The sequence below is a fragment of the Pituophis catenifer genome, unplaced genomic scaffold (genome assembly GCF_029215685.1).
Source record: "Pituophis catenifer annectens isolate HBS135680 unplaced genomic scaffold, rPitCat1.0.hap2 SCAF_8, whole genome shotgun sequence".
Taxonomy (NCBI): Eukaryota; Metazoa; Chordata; class Lepidosauria; order Squamata; family Colubridae; genus Pituophis; species Pituophis catenifer.
Window position 1 is genome coordinate 18,865,429 of NW_027256888.1, and position 20,527 is coordinate 18,885,955.

Below are 20,527 nucleotides of genomic sequence, written 5' to 3' on the forward strand. Positions count from 1 at the left end.
ATTGATTCTGAGATTTCCTAATATACGCTTGCTGATTAAATAGGGAAAAAAAAAGAGTTGGAGGCCATTACCGTTAGATGGATTCACAGCTAATTAAACAACTAAATCCACAAGGAGTCATTACTGGCAATGGTTCAATCTTGAGGGAGATTTTGATGAAAAGATAGAGGGTGTTTATCAAATCTGAAACCATACAAGTGGAAGGGATAGGTAATACTGAAGATGACAAAAATAGTTCTGCATGCTCAAACCCTACATTTAAAACTTCAGTTTAAAACTTCATCATCATCACCATGAATATAGGGTATGGGAAAACTGATAAGCTATCAGCAGCTGTAAAGATATAGATGTTTGACTAAATTGTCAGCTGAATGTAAGTTAGTAATATAAAGTTCTGGTTTATAATTAATCTAATTGTCAGCGTTCCAAATTAGGCTCTCTTCCAGCGCTGACATAACAAGATGAACTTTTACCTAGTTTTGTATGTACAGATAGTGTTTCCTGGGAGACGAGGGTGGGGGCTACATTCCTGTGAAAAGAACGTGCTGGGAGGTAGAGATGGATCTGCATGATGGCCAATGGGACATTGGGGTTGGAGAGCGGAAGAGGAGGGGGTTGGAAGGAGGGGCCAGTTTGGCGTCAAAAATGAAATCAGGAATGTCGGCTTTTTATGTTCTTAAATAAAAATGATTCATTAGAGAGATTGCGCTTGAAAATGAAACTTATTTAAGATAGCACCGAAACCTGACAGACAGCCAAACTCAGGGGATAGAGATGGACCCAGCCAAGGTCCAATCAGTTCTACAATGGCAGCCCCCTCGCACCCGCAGACAACTGCAAAGTTTTCTAGGCTTTGCGAACTTCTACAGACAATTCATCCCCTCGTTCGCGAAGATTGCCAAACCTTTGACGGACCTCCTAAGGACAGGAAGCCCAGCGATGAAACCTCGCCCGGGACAACCCCTACAGTGGGACCTGACCTGCCAACAGGCATTTGAGATGCTAAAAGGACTGTTCGCGAAAGAACCTGTCTTAAAACACCCGGATCTGGAACAGCCTTTTGTCATCCAAGCAGATGCAAGTGATGTGGCAGTAGGAGCCGTGTTACTCCAAAAGAACAACCAAGGTGATCTACAACCCTGCGCCTACACCTCCCGCAAACTCACCGATACGGAGAGGCGATGGGCGGCGTGGGAGAAGGAAGCGTTTGCAGTAAGGTGGGCCTTGTTGACCTGGCGGCACCTTCTAGAGGGAGGCCAGAAACCATTTGAAGTCTGGACTGATCATAAAAACCTAGAGGCTCTAAAAACCCCACGAAAACTGTCGCCCAGGCAAGTGCGGTGGGCACAATACTTCAATCGTTTCAATTTCGAGCTTAAGCACATCCCAGGAGGGAGAAATTTCCTGGCTGATGCCCTCTCCCAGATGCCCCAATACAACAGTGAGCGGGAGCAGGTAGTGAATGCCATCATCCCCTCCACCCAAGCTGTGGCCCAAGTGATCACCAGACGGCAACGACGTGACCAGCAAGGCCAACTTGCAAGTGACTTAACTGCAAAATTAAAAAATGAAACGCTGACCGACCCCTGGTATCGGGACAATCAACATCTCTTGACAAAAAGAGATGAACTAGTATGGAGGGGGACAAAACTCTATGTCCCACAGAGTTTACACATCCTGATTCTCAAGAGGAGCCACGACGTTAAACCAGCAGGACACTTCGGGTTCCTAAAGACTCTGCACCTAGTACGAAGGCAGTTCTGGTGGCCACACATGAGAAAGGACGTAGACAGTTATGTAAAAAGCTGCACCATTTGTGCCACGATGAAGACAAGGCCAGGGTGCCCGCCTGGATTGTTGCAACCAGTAGCTGAGCCAACAAGACCATGGGAGGAGATTGCAATGGACTTTATAGTAGACCTACCGAGGAGCAGTGGAAATACAGTGATCTGGACTGTAATAGACTTATTCTCCAAACAGGCACACTTCATACCTTGTAGTGGACTGCCTTCAGCCCGTCAGTTATCCAAACTGTTCCTGAAACACATTTACCGCCTACATGGAGTCCCCAGGAGAATCATTTCCGACAGAGGGGTCCAGTTCACAGCAAAGTTCTGGAGGGAGTTTCTACGATCCATAGGTTCATCCCAAGGGCTCAGCTCAGCATTTCACCCGAGCACCAATGGGGGGGCAGAAAGACTGAACGCTATGATAGAACAGTATTTAAGATGCTACGTCGACTACCAGCAGTCCAATTGGGCAGACCTCCTATCTTTTGCGGAGGTTGCATATAATAATGCTGTCCACAGCAGCACGGGGCTAACCCCGTTTAAAATAGTGAGTGGCATGGATTTTGTTCCCATGCCAGAATACCCGAGGGAGCCCCCTTCCTCAGTCAGTTTGACCGACTGGATGGCAATGTTGAGACAAACTTGGGAAAATGTTAAGAGGGTGCTGGCAAAGGCGGCTCAATCTTATAAGGACCAAGCAGACAAGCACCGAACTCCCCAAAGACCATTTCAGCTGGGAGAGAAAGTTTACCTCTCCACCAAGTACTTGAGACTTAGACTCCCGAGCAGGAAATTGGGCCCAAAATTTATAGGACCATTTCCTATAATAAAAATAATCAACCCCGTTACAGTGCAATTGCAGTTGCCACGGCTTTTGGGGAAAATTCACCCCGTTTTTCACAGTAGCCTTCTAAAACCTGTAGTGGGGTCTACTTTAAGGCCAACTCCACGTGAACCCCCTGGGCCCCTGGTTGTTGGGGGCCAAACGCACTACGAGGTGCAGCGGATTCTTGATTCAAGATGGCACAGGGGGCGCCTCCAGTACTTAATTAAATGGAAGGGTTACCCATTGTCAGAGGCTTCTTGGGTGAAGAGCGCAAACATCCAAGCTGATCGCCTTATAGCAAAATTCCATGCAGACCACCCGGGAAAGCCGGGAGGGGGGGGGTGCACAGCTGGGGAGGGGCTGATGAGACTAATCTTGTTGTGTTTTCCCTATGGGATAGGTGATGTCGCAGAAGTGAAGGGAGAGGGGCCGGATGTCAGCGTTCCAAATTAGGCTCTCTTCCAGCGCTGACATAACAAGATGAACTTTTACCTAGTTTTGTATGTACAGATAGTGTTTCCTGGGAGACGAGGGTGGGGGCTACATTCCTGTGAAAAGAACGTGCCGGGAGGTAGAGATGGATCTGCATGATGGCCAATGGGACATTGGGGTTGGAGAGCGGAAGAGGAGGGGGTTGGAAGGAGGGGCCAGTTTGGCGTCAAAAATGAAATCAGGAATGTCGGCTTTTTATGTTCTTAAATAAAAATGATTCATTAGAGAGATTGCGCTTGAAAATGAAACTTATTTAAGATAGCACCGAAACCTGACACTAATACTTAAATTGGGTAAATAAAAAAATAGTAAACAAGGTAAATTTTTGTTCTCTTCATTTAACAAATTAGGATGGATATTAAGAATTTTCTTTAGTTTTTAACATCACATTTAAGCAAAATTTGACTAATCTGATCCCCACATCCCAAAAAGATTAATGAGAATGACAACAAAATAAAAATTAAATCCTATGAAAAGTAGCTTAAAGAACTGGATAGCTGCAAATAGAAGGATAACAATAGTTTTCTTTGATATAGCACGGCATTAAAATTGTAGAGAATGGACGTTGGCTTACCTGAACCTTCTCGTTGTGATGCGTGGCAATTCAAGAGTGGGTTTTCTCTCGTCTGCTTGCTAGGGACTGAGTGTAGTATTTCTTTAAATCCCTTGTGACCACGCCTCCTTTGTTCGGCTGAGCCTCAGTTGTTTCGCGAAGGCGTCATCCTCCAACATGTCCTATGAAGCAAACATAAACAATGCTCCCCAGGCCGAACACCAGGCAGCCTGAAGGGCGGGTTGAATTGCCACGCATCGCAACAAAAAGGGACGTTCAGATAAGCCAACCTCCATTTTCCATTGCGCTGCTTAGGCAATTGAAGCGTGGGATATACCCAAGCTCAAACTCAGAGGGAGGGAGGCTGGCTGGGCCCCTTGCTGAGTGGACACTCTGTAACACCCTACGCCCAAAGGACGCCTCAGCTGAGGCATAGCTGTCCAACTCATAATGTCTCACAAACGGCGTCAACGAAGTCCACGTAGCCGCTCTACAAATGTCAACTACTGATGCCTGAGTGGCCCAGGCCGCAGACGTAGCCGCACTCCTTGTAGAGTGGAACAACACCCTACCAAGTAAAGGTTTGTCCTTGCTACTGTAGGCCAATGAGATACATGCTTTAATCCAGCGAGCTACAGTCGTGGAAGAAACCTTCCTCCCCATGGAGGAAGGATGAAATGATACCAAAAGTGTCTCTGTTTTCCTAAATGAGGCAGTCCATGCAATGTACCTACAGAGAGCCCTCCTCACGTCTAATGTGTGTCACTCTACTTCTAATGGATGCTTGGGCACTGGACAAAAATCAGGCAACACTATCTCTTGGGCCCGGTGAAAGCTGGAATTCACCTTTGGTAGGAATGAGGGATCCATCCGCAGTACTACTGTGTTGGCATGGAATATACATAAATCACTTCTGTTAGACAAGGCAGCCAGTTCTGAAATTCTACTTGCCGATGTAATGGCTAGGAGAAAGGTTATTTTAAAGGACAAAAAACGTAGACTAATGGAAGCCAGCGGTTCAAATGGGGAAGCCGTAAGAGCCTGCAGGACTAAGGACAGATCCCACGTAGGATAGCGATGAGGCCTGAGATTGGTGGCCCCCTGAAGGAACCCCCGAATTCTTGGATGTTGTGCAAGAGAGTGGTGAACGTCCTGGGCTAGCACGGTCGACAAGGCTGCCACCTGTCATCGTAGCGTAGATGGGGCCAACCCCTTGTCCAGTCCTGCCTGCAAGAAGTCTAGAATGTCAGAGATGGATGCCGATGTTGGGTCAACATGCCGTTGAGAACACCAAAGACAAAAGGTTCTCCATGATGTATATATATCCTGGTAGTGGAAGGCCACCTGGAGGCCTGGATGATGTGTATCACCTTACCTGAAAGTTTGTCTTTCCTCAGGAGGATCCTCTCAAGTGCCACACGGTTAATTGGAGCCACTGGGGGTCTGGATGAAGAACGACCCCCTGGCTGAGAGAGATTCTGTCCTGAGGAATTCTCCAGGGACAGGACACCGAGAGATTCATCAGGTCAGCATATCAGGAACGTCATGGCCAATGAGGGGCGACTAGTAAGAGTTCTGCTTTCTCTGTCAACAGTTTCCGAATCACCCTCGGTATGAGGGGTAATGGAGGGAAGGCATAAAGCAGACCTGGTGGCCACGCACATCTCAGAGCGTTGCAGTCCATTGCCCCCCAGCTCGGACAAACTTCAGGAACTGAGTGTTTTCTGGCCGGGTGAAAAGGTCGACTGATGGCTGGCCGAACCATCGAACTAGTTCCTGGAACAGATCTGGATGAAGCCTCCATTCCAATGGATCCAGCTGCGTCCTGCTCAGCCAGTCTGTGCAGACATTGGAAGTCCCTGATATGTGCTCCGCCTTCAATGAAAGTGTGTGAGCCTCTGTCCAGCTCATCAATCTCTCTGTCTCCTTCATAAGAGACCGGGAGTCGGTGCCTCCCTCACGATTTATATGGGCTTTTGTGGCCACATTGTCTGTTAAGACCAGGACATGTTGATGCAATAGAATGTCCTGAAAATGGCGGAGGGTCAGGTGTACCACCCTCAACTCCAGCCAATTTATACTGTTTTTGTCATCCTCCTGTGACCATTGTTCTTGGACCACCTGAGCACCCAGATGAGCTCCCCAGCCGAATAGGCTTGCATCTGATGTCACCACAATCCAGTTGGGCTCCTGAAACACACACCCCTTCTGAATGGACCCCGAGGCCCACCATCTGAGGAAAACACGTACCTTGGTTGGAAGGGTGACCTTGGACCGAGATGTGCTGCGGCCTACCCTCTGAGCTGGTAGCAGGAACCATTGAAGCAGGCGTGCATGCCTGTGTGCCCACAGCACTATTGAAATACATGAGATAAATTTTCTTAGCAATTAAGACAAGCTAAGCAATTTCACCTGTCTCTGGGATAGAATGTGCTCCACCAGCGCCCTGATGTCCTGTTGTCAGTCGGGCGACAAGAAGACCTGGCCTTTTACTGAGTCGATCATCGCCACCAAGTGAGTGATGCACGTGGTGGGCTGAAAGTGACTTTTCTTCAGGTTGATTGAAAATCCGTGAAGACTGAGGATGTGGCTGACAGTCTGTAAGTCCTGCTGGGCCTGGTGATGGGAGGGCGACAGAATCAATATATCGTCAAGGTAACATAAAATGCGTACCGGGACCAGGTGTATAGTACCTACAACCGCAGCTAACAGTTTGGTGAATGTTCTCGGGGCCGATGACAGGCCGAACGGCATGGCCCGATATTGATTAATGCCAGTTGGCATACGCAAATCTCCGGAATCTGCGATGCTCCGGATGAATTGGCACATGCAGATATGCCTCCTGGAGGTCCAGTGATGTCATGACAACGCCCTCTCTTATGCATCCCAAGATAGTTCTGAAGGATTGCATCTTGAACCTCTTGTATTGAATGAATTTGTTGTTGAATTTGAGGTTCAAGATCCCTCTCCAGCCCCCCGAAGTCTTGGACACCAGGAATAGTACTGACTACTCCCCTGTTCTTTCTTGCCCCGATGGCACCAGTTCTATGGCTTCGATGTCCAACAAATGTTGGATTTCCATAGTCATTTGCTGACGTTTCTCCGGCTGCTGGGAAACCGGACATTGAATGTAACAGTCTGGGGGTTTGGCATGGAATTCTAAGGTGAGACCCAGCCCCACCATCCAAAGAACCCAAGCTTCAGACGTAGCCACTTCCCATTGGTCGAGGAATTGGCTTAGGTGCCCGCCAATGGGAAGAGGAGATGGAGAGTCACTTGCCCCGTTTAGCGGGTCTGGACCCTGTTCCCCAAAATGTTCTCCATGAGGGAGGGTGATATTTGCCCCAGTCCCTGTCTATCAGACTATCTGTCAAACCCCTGGGAGTAAGATTTGTTATAGTAGGACCCGCCGGGTCCAGAGTCCTGCTGAAAGGGCTGCCACTGAGAATATGATGAAATTCTGTGGTCCGGTCTCCGATAAGAAACCGGAAGCACCTTCCTTTTATCCTTCCCCTCTACTAGTATTGGATCTAAGGCAGCCCCAAAAAGGTCAGATCCCCTATAAGGAGCTGAAGCCAATTTCCATTTAGACTTTAAATCTGCTTTCCAAGGGCATAACCAAAGGAGTCTATGGGATGTTACTGTAGAGGCCAATGCTCGTGCCGCAAATTTAGCCACATCTAAGGACGCATCTGCCGAATACTCAGTAGCCGCTAACATTTTATTAATATCCTGTTGGAGCCGTATGTCCTCAGGAGGAAGACATTCAAGCAATTGTCGCAGCCAGATTAAAGTGGCGCGATTAAAAAAGGATGCCGATGTTGCAGCTTTTACGGCCCAAGCAGCCGCCTGGTGAGTTTTCCAAAATGAAACTTCTGCCCGCCTATCCTCTGTTTTCAAAACTTCCACTATGTCATTAGACAATACAGTGGAAAATGTAAGGCTGACTACTGGTGGATCTACCATAGGAAGATTCAGCAACCCATCCAAAACAGGATCTGCACAGTAAAGCTTTTTATCATGACCATAAGCGGCCAATACAGCACCCGGCTGGTCCCACTGTCTCTTAATGACTGCAGAGAACAATTCTGAGCAAGGTATAAATTCCTGATCTGGAGTAGGAACTGTGAACAGCTCCCCATGAGGCTTAAACGCCCCTTGGTCTTGATCTTGTGGATTCACAATCGTCCCCATGTTAGTTACCATTTTGGCTTTACGAAGTAATGTTTTGAACACAGATGGACGAAAGAGAGTAGTGAAAGCCAGTTTATCCGGTAACACCGCTTCATCCTCAGAAAACTCAGGGTCCCCATGGTCTCCCTCTGCTTGCCAGGAATTCTCACTACTAATAGATTCCTGCTGGGTAGGTGACAAAGGCCTAGGGATTGGCTGGGTTCGGGGTTGAGACTGCCACCGAGACAAAACTGATGGCATGTGGCCCCGTTGATTAAGACCTGAGTCCAGAGCCTGGGCCAAGGCATTACTAATTAAGGCTTGAAAATCTAGTGGTTGGGCAGGTTCCAGCCCTTCCCCTGCACAGAGCCTCGCTGCTGTCAGGGTGAATGTAGCTTCCGGTGCCAAATGTGTCTCAGACTGCATTACCTGCGACCCCCCCCCAGAGTGCCATGGTGAGTATCCGTAACTCCCTCATGTGCCCCATATTGTGACAATTCAGCCCCAGATTGAGACCGGGAAATATTAGGCTGTGATAAATCCTCCACAGATCCTGACTGAGAAACAGCAGGAGCATCCAATGGTTGGGTTTTTTTCTGAGCCGTAGCAAATTGTCTTTCCAGAGCATTGTGCCTTCTCTGGGCATCCTTATCATAACAAGCAGATCTAGGAGTAATGTTCCCAGAGTCCTTCCTGGACGATGAGGCAGAGCTCTTGGATCTAGATTTAGAGGCTTTCTTAGCTCGGGGGGGGTGTAAGAGGCTGCTCTATGTCTGAGGAAAATTCCTGATCTCCCATGGTGCCCTCAATGTCTGACCAAAAACACAATTGTGATGCTAAATGTCACTGCAGGGCAAACTCCGCAATGCTGTGGCAGCCATTGAAAATGGCGCCAAACTTCAACAGTCAGTCAGCGCCTCAGGAATAAAATGGCGCAAGACCGAACTTCTTCTCCCAACGCCCTGACTTTCCTTGCAGTGAACACTGTCAGAGAAGGAATACACCCCATTGATCCTTGCCTCATAATGCAGCCCACAATTTACGGCGGGAGATTCAAAATCCCCTCACGCCGAGCCGGTCTGTCAAACCTGTTGCAAAATGGCGCGAAGCCAATCACGAAGCCTCCTGCGTGCCGCCGCAGCACCCCCAATCAAGTCCGGATCACTGATCCTCTCCACAACTGACAAGACCAATTTCAAAGGCGTGAGAGCAAAATGCTCTTTAAGCGACGCAAGGCACTTGGAATACACAGAGTTTGCCTTGGTATACCGAGCAGTGACTCTGGAGCTGCCCTCCAATAACGGGAGCAAAATGGCGGTGGTGGTTGTTCTGGAGGACCGGGTAACCAGCTCACACACCGGCGGCCAAACAAGCGGCAAGAACAGCCATCCGGAGCTGCCCACCCGGGACAAAACTCCGATTGCTGCTTAGAAGGTGTTGGGGCGGGATAGCGACCTGGAGCCCCACCGTCAACTCACCCACCGCCAGCAGTGAAGAATCAGCTGCAGCCTCAAGCTGTTCAGTCTCTTATCTTCTGCTTCCACGTTTAAGAACAAGAATAAGAATAAGAACAAAAAAAATTTCTAAACCTACTGACCTAAGCTAATCTAGTCTCACTAGCTGCTACAGCAGTGCTACACACGTCCCTACAGCTAGACTGAGCGAAACAACTGAGGCTCAGCCGAGCAAGGGAGGCATGGTCACAAGAGATTTAAAGAAATACTACACTCAGTCTCTAGCAAGCAGGAGAGAAAACCCACGCTTGAATTGCCTAAGCAGTGCAATGGAAAAGAAGCGACTGGATTAAGAGTAGTCAATAAAATTAAATATTTGGGAATCTGGTTAGCCGGCAGATGCTCGAGCATACAAGAGGACAATTATAATAAATTACTAACCCAAACAAGAAAAGACCTTGACAAGTGGGGTAAAATTCAACTATCACTCTTGGGATGTGTAACAACAATAAAATCTTACATTTTACCGAAGTGTAATTTTTTGTTTCAAACTGCCCCAGCGAATCTATCAAAAAAATTCTTTATGGGTCTAAATCAAGCAATAACTAAATTTATTTGGCAGGGGAATAAACCCCGGATTAAAAAAAAAAATGATGCAGGAGATAAAAGAAAAGGGAGGCCTGGGTTTACCATGTTGGGAGAACTACTACTCAGCCACTCTGTTAGTCTGGGTAAAAGAATGGATCACCTTAGGCAATAGCCGTCTTCTCAAGATAGAAGGCCATGATTTACAACAGGGCTGGCATATGGCACTCTGGAGGGATAACACCCCACAAAGCAAATGGTTTACCCGGCACTATATAAGGAACATCTTAATTCAAAATTGGGAGAAGATCAGTAAAAAATACTATATAAAACACCGTACTGGATATCACCTCTAGAAGCATTGACATATCCAAAATTATATAACCCTGTGAAAAAATTAATGTACAAAGATTTGCTGAACGCACGAGGAGAGCTAAAGCCAAAACAGGAGTTGAATTCCCAGGGATTACAATTGGATTGGTGGACCTATCTACAGATCCAATCAAAATATAAAAAAGACAGAGATAGGAAAGGTATATATGTCGACTTGCAGGAATTAGACAAAATCTTGATGGGCCAGGAAAAAGGCATGATTTCTAAAAGCTACAAACTATTGATGAGGTTAGAGATTGGCGACGAGATAATAAAGGATACAATGATTGCCTGGGGGAAAAATTTTGGTTACTCAATCCATCTGGAAAAATGGCAAGAGATTTGGTGGAGGAATATGAAGCTAGTAGTTTCTATGGCATACAAAGAAAATATTTACAAGATGCTATATAGATGGCATCTCTCTCCCGATAGATTGGCCAAAATGTTTACTGGACAGTCCGCTGAATGCTGGAAGTGTGGGTTTGAGCGTGGCACTTACTATCACCAATGGTGGACGTGCCCAGAAGCAGTAAAATTTTGGGGAAAAATAAAAAAGTGGCTCAACGAGATCTTAAACCAAGAGATTGAATGGCAATCAGAGACATGCTTGCTCGGCTCCAAACCGGAAAATATTACAAAAGATTCATGGTACCTGCATTACACATTATCACAGCAGCGAGATTAACATATGCTCAACTCTGGAAAGATAAAAATACCCCATCAGAGGAAGCAATTATAAAGAAGATTTTGGATTGTGCGGAAGCAGATAAATTGACTAAAAAACTGAAAGACAGAGACCAAACACAAACATGTTTATCTTGGGAAAAACTATATATTTGGCTATCAAAGAGAAAACTATAACCCAAACCAGATTAGGAGTTGTATTTATTGAAAAACTTATACTATACAAGTAAAGTGAGGTCGGATAGACCTAACTGATTTACAAATGTAAATTAGGTTGTTCTGTCTCCCCCGGAACATAATATAGATGTATTGTACCGAATATTAAGTTATTAAGGTACTACTTATAGGCATGTATGTTATTTGTTTTGTTGTTCTGTTTGTCATTTATCTGGTGTGTTGTCTTTTTTTTTAATGATAAATGTAAATAAAGATTATTATTTTTTTAAAAAAAAGGAAAAGCAGTTATCAGTTGACTTGTGTGAGAACCTTCCTAGCAGCATGAGACCTTTCACATGAAAGATTGTTTAAAGATGAAATGGAGTCTCCTTTACAAAAGTCATCTAAGGAATGGCCAAATATCAGACTCTAAAACTGTATCTTGTACTTTGGAAACTGAATTGACCTGGAAGTTGGAATATATGATGTGTAGGCTCTAATCACAGGATATTCTTAACTGGGTTGGGAGAGATGTATTTGCATATACCCTAATATTTCCTAATGAGATAGAAAGAGCTAGTTAGCTTCAGTTGATGTTTATCCTCCTTGCTGATAAAGAGAATAAATGTTCAGTGGTTCTACAAAACTGGGGAACTTCTAGAAATAATCTCCAAGTTTTATAATTTTACTATGCAATCATCGGTTTGCAGGAACAATAATAGCTGGAAACAGGCTCTCCACTCTTAGTTAATTCAAACTTTTTTGGGCAATCAACTATTTCATAAGGTTTTAATCTTAGTCTGTAATAAAACCACAACATAGCTATTATTGACTAAAACCACATCAAGTAGGAGATTGTCCTCAGACAGAATGAAGTTCTGAACCTCTTCTTTTAAATTCATCTTTTTCTCATAGTCTCCTATTCTTCCAGCAGCTTAATGAAAACCCTGCTTTGTATTCCTCACACTTAATGTTTAGGTTTTACAGGTAGTCCACAATTTACAACAGTTCATTTAGTGATCGTTCAAACTTACAATGGCACTGAAAAAAGTGACTTACAGTTGCAAGAAAAAGTATGTGAACCCCTTGGGATTACGTGGACTTTGCATGAATTGGTCATAAAATGTGCTCTGAACTTCATCTAAGTCACAACAATAGAAAAACACAGTCTGCTTAAAATAATACTACACAAACATTAGATGTTGCCATGGTTTAATTGAATATAACATGTAAACATTCACAGTGCAGGGAGGAAAAAGTATGTGAGCTCCTGGCCTAATGACTTCTCCAAGAACTAATTGGAGCCAGGAGTGAGCCAACCTTGACTCCAATCAGTGTGATGATATTGGATGTGTTGCTGACAGCTGTCCTGCCCTTTAAAAACACACACCTGTTTTGGGTTTACTGGTTTCAAGAAGCACTGTCTGATGCGAAACATGCCTCGCAGAAAAGAGCTCTCAGAAGACCTACGATCAAGAATTGTTGACTTGCATGAAGCTGGAAAGGGTTACAAAAGTATCTCCAAAAGCCTTTTTTTTTTTTTTTTTTAAATTTGATTTATATGCCGCCCTTCTCCGGAGACTCAGGGCGGCTTACAATGCTTTAAGCAATAGCCTTCATTCTTTTGTATATTTTATACAAAGTCAGCTTATTGCCCCCACAAACTGGGTCCTCATTTCACCTACCTTAGAAAGGATGGAAGGCTGAGTCAACCTTGAGCCTTGGAGAGATTCGAACCAGCAGAAATTGCAGGCAGCTGTGTTAATAACAGGGTGCACTAAACCCCTGTACTATCAAGGCTCTTGCCTACATCAAAAGCCTTGATGTTCATGTGTCCATGGTAAGACAGACTGTCTACAAATGGAGAAAGTTTAGCACTGTTGCTACTCTCCCTAGGCGTGGTCGTCCTGTAAAAATGACTGCAAGAGCACAGCGCAGAATGCTTCATGAGGTAAAGAAGAATTCTAGAGTGTCAGCTAAAGACCTACAGAAATCTCTGGCACATGCTAACATTTTTGTTGACACATCTACAATAAGGAAAACGTTAAACAAGAATGGAGTACATGGGAGGACACAACGGAGGAAGCCATTGCTGTCCAAAAAAAATATTGCAGCACGTTTGAAGTTTGCAAAAGAGCACCTGGATGTTCCACAGCACTATTGGCAAAATATACTGTGGACAGATGAAACCAAAATTGAGTTGTTTGGGAAGAACACACAACACTATGTGTGGAGAAAAAAAGGCACAGCACACCAACATCAAAACCTCATCCCCACTGTAAAACATGGCGGAGGAAGCATCATGGTTTGGGGCTGCTTTGCTGCCTCAGGGCCTGGACGGATTGTTGTCATTGATGGGAAAATGAATTCCAGAGTTTATCAAGACATTTTGCAGGAAAACGTACGACCATCTGTCCGCCAACTGAAGCTCCGCAGAGGATGGGTGATGCAACAGGACAATGACCCAAAGCATACAAGTAATTCAACAAAAAAAATGGCTTCAACAGCACAGAATATGCCTTCTGGAGTGGCCCAGTCAGAGTCCTGACCTCAACCCGATTGAAATGCTGTTGCATGACCTTAAGAGAGTGATTCACACCAGACATCCCAAGAATATTGCTACACTGGAACAGTTTTGTGAAGAGGAGTGGTCCAAAATTACTCCAGATTGTTGTGCAGGTCTGATCTGCAACTACAGGAAACGTCTGATTGAGGTTATTGCTGCCAAAGGAGGGTCAACCAGTTATTAAGTCCAAAGGTTCACATACTGTTTCCTCCCTGCGCTGTGAATGTTTACATGTTATGTTCAATTAAACCATGGCAACATCTAATGTTTGTGTAGTATTATTTTAAGCAGACTGTGTTTTTCTATTGTTGTAACTTAGATGAAGTTCAGAGCACATTTTATGACCAATTCATGCAAAACTCCACGTAATCCCAAGGGGTTCACATACATTTTCTTGCAACTGTACAATCGTTTCTCACACTAATGATCACTGCAGCATCTCCATGGTCATGTGATCAAAATTCAGATGCTTGGCAACTGACTCATATTTATGACCCTTGCAATGTCCTGGGTTCATGTGATCCCTTTTTGCAACCTTCTGACAAGCAAAATAAATGGGGAAGCCAGATTCACTTAACAACTGTGTTACTAACTTAACAACTGCAGTGATTCGCCTAGCAACTGTGGCAAGAAAGTTCATAAAATGGAGCATAACTCACTTAACAATTGTCTTGCTTAGCTTAGCAACAGAAATTTTGGGCTCAATTGCGGTCATAAGTCAAGGACTATCTATATTCACATGTTCACATTCTCAGTATTCCTACATTGGGAAACTAGCTTCCACTGTATCATTTATAAATATTGAAATTACTTCTGGTTACAATTTTATATCTAATAGGTCCTCCATAAAAACCAAAAGCTAAGTATCTGAATTTGCTTAGTTGTATGAAAAGTAACAAAAAAAACTTATAAAATATTTCTATGATTCATCTTTTAGACTTCGTTGGTAATTATTAATTAGTCAAAGCAAACAAGCTCTTCTACCAAAAGCAGATAGAAATATATATTATATGACAAAATAACTACTGCATGCTGCAAAGCGTTATTTAGCCACAATATGCTTGCTGATAATTGTAACTAGGTATGAATCAAATTGTTCTACTTTCAACTTCAAAATTCCAACTCATGTTCATATAACTTAAAAATTAATGAAATTATACATAAGCATATATATCAAATTATACATAAGCATTTCTGTAAGAAGATAACCTCTAATCCATGATATGCTGCTGAATTACACCTTCCAATAGTTTTCATACCAGTTGCTATTACTTGGATAGTTGGTAATTGTTTGTCATCAACATAAATCACTGTTGGTTTCACAATTCTGCTTAGATTTGCAAAGTAATACAACAAGAATATACAATTGTTAAGATTTAACTGGGAATGAGATTCTAAAAACAGTTGTAGCATACCTGATAGATATCAGATAGACTGCTACTGCCAGAGTCACTAGTGATGCTACATCCTGAATGACTAGATGAAACGTGGGTCACCTGTGGGTGGAGACTGTCAGTGAGGTGCAGTTTTGTAAAATCTGCAGGTAGCTGTGGACAGAAGAGAAAAATGTATTTAGGTTTTGTATAATGGCAAAGATTTCATAAAATTTTTAAAACTTCATAATACATGTTTTTTCTAATATATGAACAAATTATTAAGCATATTCATAGTTAAAAAATATTGGGAAGAAATATTAAAATGTAATGCTTCATATTCAAAGATGAAAACCTTGAATGCTCATTATGCTTAAACAGCAACAACCTTTGTTATTTTTCAAAGAAAGGAATATGCATATCTAAAACAGACCTTTCAATAAGCCCCATTTAGCAGTAATTTCTACTGAAATCAATACGAGTTTTAGAATTGATAGGAGTATTATGAGTGCAGTTAAGATTTCAAGTACTGATCTATATGAGTGGAACCCCTGTTAATTTTTAAATATAAATAATTTGTACAGAACTAGAAACACTATTTCAGTTACTGGAATAAGTATCCATCCTTTCTGATGCCTAAGGACCACAGAAATTATAAGTACAATAACCCTCAGTTTGTCAGGGAAAAGCTATGTGTTAGGTATGAATTATAGTCAAATTTACATTCAGTCAATTGACATTGTTTAACAACAATCATCATTACACAAAAGATATAAATTGATACAATTTATCAAAATTTCTTTTAAAAATCCATAAAATAGAATTTATCTGCTACCTGAGATATTAGCAGGAAAATTTTGTTGTTTGTTACATCTAAATTCTGCTAAACTAATGTTTTTAAAATTGATGACTTACTATACTAAGATTTTAGACTTGGCAATGCTTTTTCATGTGTTCCTCACATATTAGTATGAGATTAAAAAACAAAAAAAATGCTATTTAAAACATGATTTACACATTCTCCAACCCTTATTTTGAAAAGAAGCATGTTAAAAACTGGTATAATATATAATATTTTCTTTAAGCTCTAATGGAAAGAATGAGTCTTATGTATTCAATAACAATATTTTTTTTCAAAAATTTTACGTCTGAAAATTTATTGGTACCAAGTATGTGGAAATTTATTGAGAATTCTGATGCACATTTTTTTCTAATTTCTGGAAACCTTAGCTACTTATAATTTCCGGAAGTACCAGCACTCTGACCATCTCTTGGACACACAATAAAGTATTTCTTGCCTCCTCTCAATTTGCTTCTCTAACCATTTTTTATTTTGGAACTGAACCAAGCATGGAATAAATGATTGGACCACAAATATTGAACAACAGTATACAGAACGAGACGTAGCTCAGCTCAACTGAACTGTTCCCAAATTGAAGTCTTCAAACAGCTGAAGGACATTTTCAAGAACACAGATATTTCCCAGCTGAATTTAAAGAAATTCAGCTGATATTGATAGTAGTAGTGATTCCCTTGTACTTTCCATCTTTGGTCTGCATTTAATCACCTAGATATACCTTATAATTTACTTTCCATACCATCCTATTCAGTTTTGTACAGATCAGTAAATTTACACTATTATAGTCATATAATGCTTGTTTAAACACATTCTACTCCTCTCTTCTACCTTCACATAACTACATAGATAAAACACTTCACAGAGGTGGCCCATTAAAGAAATACAGGGAAAAGAGAAACATAACTTTGTTAAATATTGTCACTTGTAACTATTAGCTAAAATATAATCATAAATACTGTATATTCTTAGATAGGTCACTACTCAGGTGACCCTGAAGACACAGACAAACCCCCAAGTGTCCTCAATGACTCTCTAAAAGAATGCAAATGACTTCAAGGAATATAAATCCTTCCATTCCTCATCATCCAGTCAAGAAGCTTCTTGGATGAGAAGTGAAACGTCTTCAAGGGAAAACAAGAAAGTCCAGTTGCCTCTGGAAAAAGCACCTTTGGGACAACCATGACCAGGATATTGAGAATCTCCATAGATATTTAGCTATGCACTTTGGGATGAACATCCTTTGAATGGTATGGGAGTATGAACGGATTTCCAAAAAAATGCAGACTACAGGAACCATTTGCATTTCAGTTTGAGATGCAGACAACACAACTCATCCCCACAGCCTGTGCCTATGTAAAACAGCGAAGGGACACAGGACAGAAAATATCCTGCAGAAAGCACAGCTCACAACACAGTCCTTTCAGCAGTTCCAAGAAGGCTGCACAACCATTTGCACTACTCAGGTAACCTTGAGGACATAGGTTCTCCATAGACCTTTAGCCTTCTTCAATCTCTTTCTAATTTTCTATGCTGAACTAACTTTACTATATGGAAACACCCCAGTAGCCCAACTAGGCATCATCTATTTACTTCCTCAAATATTCAAACTAGTCACTCACTCATATTGTTTCAAACACTGGAACTATCACAACTGAAATATCAGAGTTCACTACCTTATTGCTCAGACCTTATACCAGCAACATAACTATACCAACATCTTCCACGAAGTCCTCAATTTATGATCATTTGCACTTCTGACCACTGTAACATCCCCATGGTTACATAGATCGAAATTCGGGTGCTTGGCAACCAGCATGTATTTACTAAGATTCAAATGATTCTGGGACACAATGGATTCACATGATGATGTGATTTTCTTAGCAATTTGCTTAACCACAATGGCAAAAAAGGTTGTAAAATCAGCTGTGACTGCATTGCTTAGTCATTAAGACTAAGAACTTAGAACTTAGATGGAAATTCCAGTTCCATTGTGGTCATAAGTCAAGGACTCCCCATAAATTTTAAGTGATAATCACTGCTGCTAAAACAGCATGCCTTGTGTTAGCTTCACTAGATACTCCAGGCCAAGAAATCAATGCCACAAGAAAGCTAAAACTACTTTTACTGAGATTACCTATAACATAATTTTATAAATCTGATTGCACTGAGCCTCCTCCTGCTTTTTATAGTTCAATGAATTAGGGACACATCTGTCTGAGTCACTTCCAAACGTTATCCGCACATTCTGGACATAAAAAACTGCTTTAGCATGTTGTTTACAGCTCAAATCACTCTAATGTATTGTTAATAAACCACCCACTGGACAATGAAACTGCACTTTCACAAGCACTTGATGGCAGGCCCAAACTGCTCATTCTTAATCAAATTCTCCCAAGCAACAATAAAAAACAAGACAATGAAACTAACATGGGAACCAGACCCTACAACCTTAATATGGGAACCAGATCTTACAAGACATCTAATTGTCTAAGAAAGTCTACCTACACCAACAACATCATTACAGGTTCCAATAAGAGTATGCACAAGATTAAAGTGCTTTCATGGTCTTCCTCTATTGTGATATATGCCATTATCTGCAATATAAATATCAATGTATAATCAATATAAATGTATAACAGGGACCAGTTTTGTGCAGAAGGATTAATATACAGTTTGACATTAGAACTCAAAACAATGAAAATGTAACATCAGAGCATTTCGACGTCCAAGAACAATGTGTGGCATAACTCAAGCCATCTTGAAAAAGCAAGAGTTTAACACCACCACTGAGCTACAGATTACTGAACTCACATATATGGAAAGGTTATAGGCAATCTCAAAAAGGCTCAACAATGTGTTTTAACACCTTACAATTGTTAAAGTACTTATAATCTGTCCTATGTGCACCTGTATCAGCATAAGCAATCTCTATTGCCCTCCTTTCCTTCCATCTCTGCCCCAAATTAAATCCTCATCCGTCTAGGCACTCCATATATCTGATGGAAATGACCTACAGGTTTTTTTAAAAAAAACTTATGCCTTTTAACAGAATCTGTAAACATAGCCCTCATTTAGCAATCACAATTGGGATTCGCAGCTCTGTTCTTAAGCAAAGCAGTCGCTAAGTGAACCTGACCCATTGAGATAAAATTTTAGTTGTCTGATTCAGTAAATTAAAAGGGTAAGAGTCAATACATCTGATTACAGAACAATGACCTAATTTTATTTATAGACATGAAAAAGAGACATACCCAACATAGGATAAAATCCAATTAAGGTATTTTACATTGGAATGTTACTTTAAATAAATGGTTAACTTTCATATAATTTATATTAATCTAATGGCCTCCAGAAATATATATTGAGAATACAAGTCCCAGAATCACCAATAAATATGACACTTTAACAATTCTCCAGGGAGAAGAGGAGGAGAAGGAGGAGTTCTTACATACAGTTGCATATACTGTTTTATAATTTCAATCACTAGTTACAGAAATAAAGATAATTTCTGACTTTACGAGTCAATCAGAACGGAACAGAATAACAGAGTTCGAAGGGAACTTGGATGTTTCCTAGTCCAACCCCCTGCTTAGGCAGAAAAACCTACACCACTTCAGACAAATGATTATCTAACATCTTCTTAAAAACTTCCAGCGTTGGAGCATTCACAACTTCCGGAAGCAAGTTGTTCCACTGATTAATTGTTCTGTCAGGAAATTTCACCTTAGTTCTAGGTTGCTTCTCTCCATGATTAGTTTCCACCCATTGCTTCTTGTCCTACCCTCAGGTGCTTTGGAGAATAGCTTGACTCCCTCTTCTTTGTAGCAGCCCCTGAGATATTGGAACACTGCTATCATGTCACCCCTAGTCCTTCTTTTCAGTTCCTGCAACCGTTCTTCATATATTTTAGCCTCCAGTCCCCTAATTATCTTTATTGCTCTACTCTGCACTCTTTCTAGAGTCTCCACATCTTTTTTACATCATGGTGATCAAAACTGGATTTCTGGATTCCAAGTGTGGCCTTACCAAGGCATTATAAAGTGGTATTAACATTTCACGTGATCTTGATTCTATCCCTCTGTTTATGCAGCTTAGAACTGTTTTGGCAGCTGCTACACACTGCTGGCTGGCTCAATTTAAATGGTTGTTTAATCATGATTTATTATTATTATTTTTCAACTTGTATTGTCTCCTGTCAAGTGACTCTGGATGATGAACATTTTAAAAATAGATTAAAAACAATTCCAATATAAATATAAAATTAAAATACTTTCAGCTAAGGAAAATATCACAACCAACAGTCGCTGTTAGCCAGGAGACAGGACCCTTCCCACAGTTAACCAGAATTTTAGGGCCTTACAAAATGCTAGCAGGGTCAGGGCTGTCCTACTCTCGGGATAGAGAATGTTCCACAGTGCTATGGTAGAAAGGGAATACCTCCTGGGCTCTACCAACCAGCATTCTGTGGCTAAAGTGCTTCAACCACAGGCCATAATGAATATCATATATCATATATCATATATCATATATCATATATCATATATCATATCATAACAATATAACACAACACAACATAATATCTAATGGTAATGGCCAACCATTAAACCTAAAACAATATAGTAAACACAATGTTTATATAAATAC

The 20,527-nt window shown here is 41.9% G+C and overlaps 1 protein-coding gene across 2 annotated transcripts in view; it reads right to left on the reverse strand.

Moving 5' to 3' along the window:
• The window catches only part of RAPGEF2 (Rap guanine nucleotide exchange factor 2), a 275,274-nt gene that overhangs the window by 87,243 nt on the left and 167,504 nt on the right, over positions 1–20,527 (reverse strand). For both annotated transcript variants that reach the window (XM_070949029.1, XM_070949027.1), the window contains exon 8: positions 15,067–15,198. In XM_070949029.1, coding sequence (XP_070805130.1) covers positions 15,067–15,198 — 132 coding nt within the window. The remainder of the gene's footprint in view (positions 1–15,066; positions 15,199–20,527) is intronic.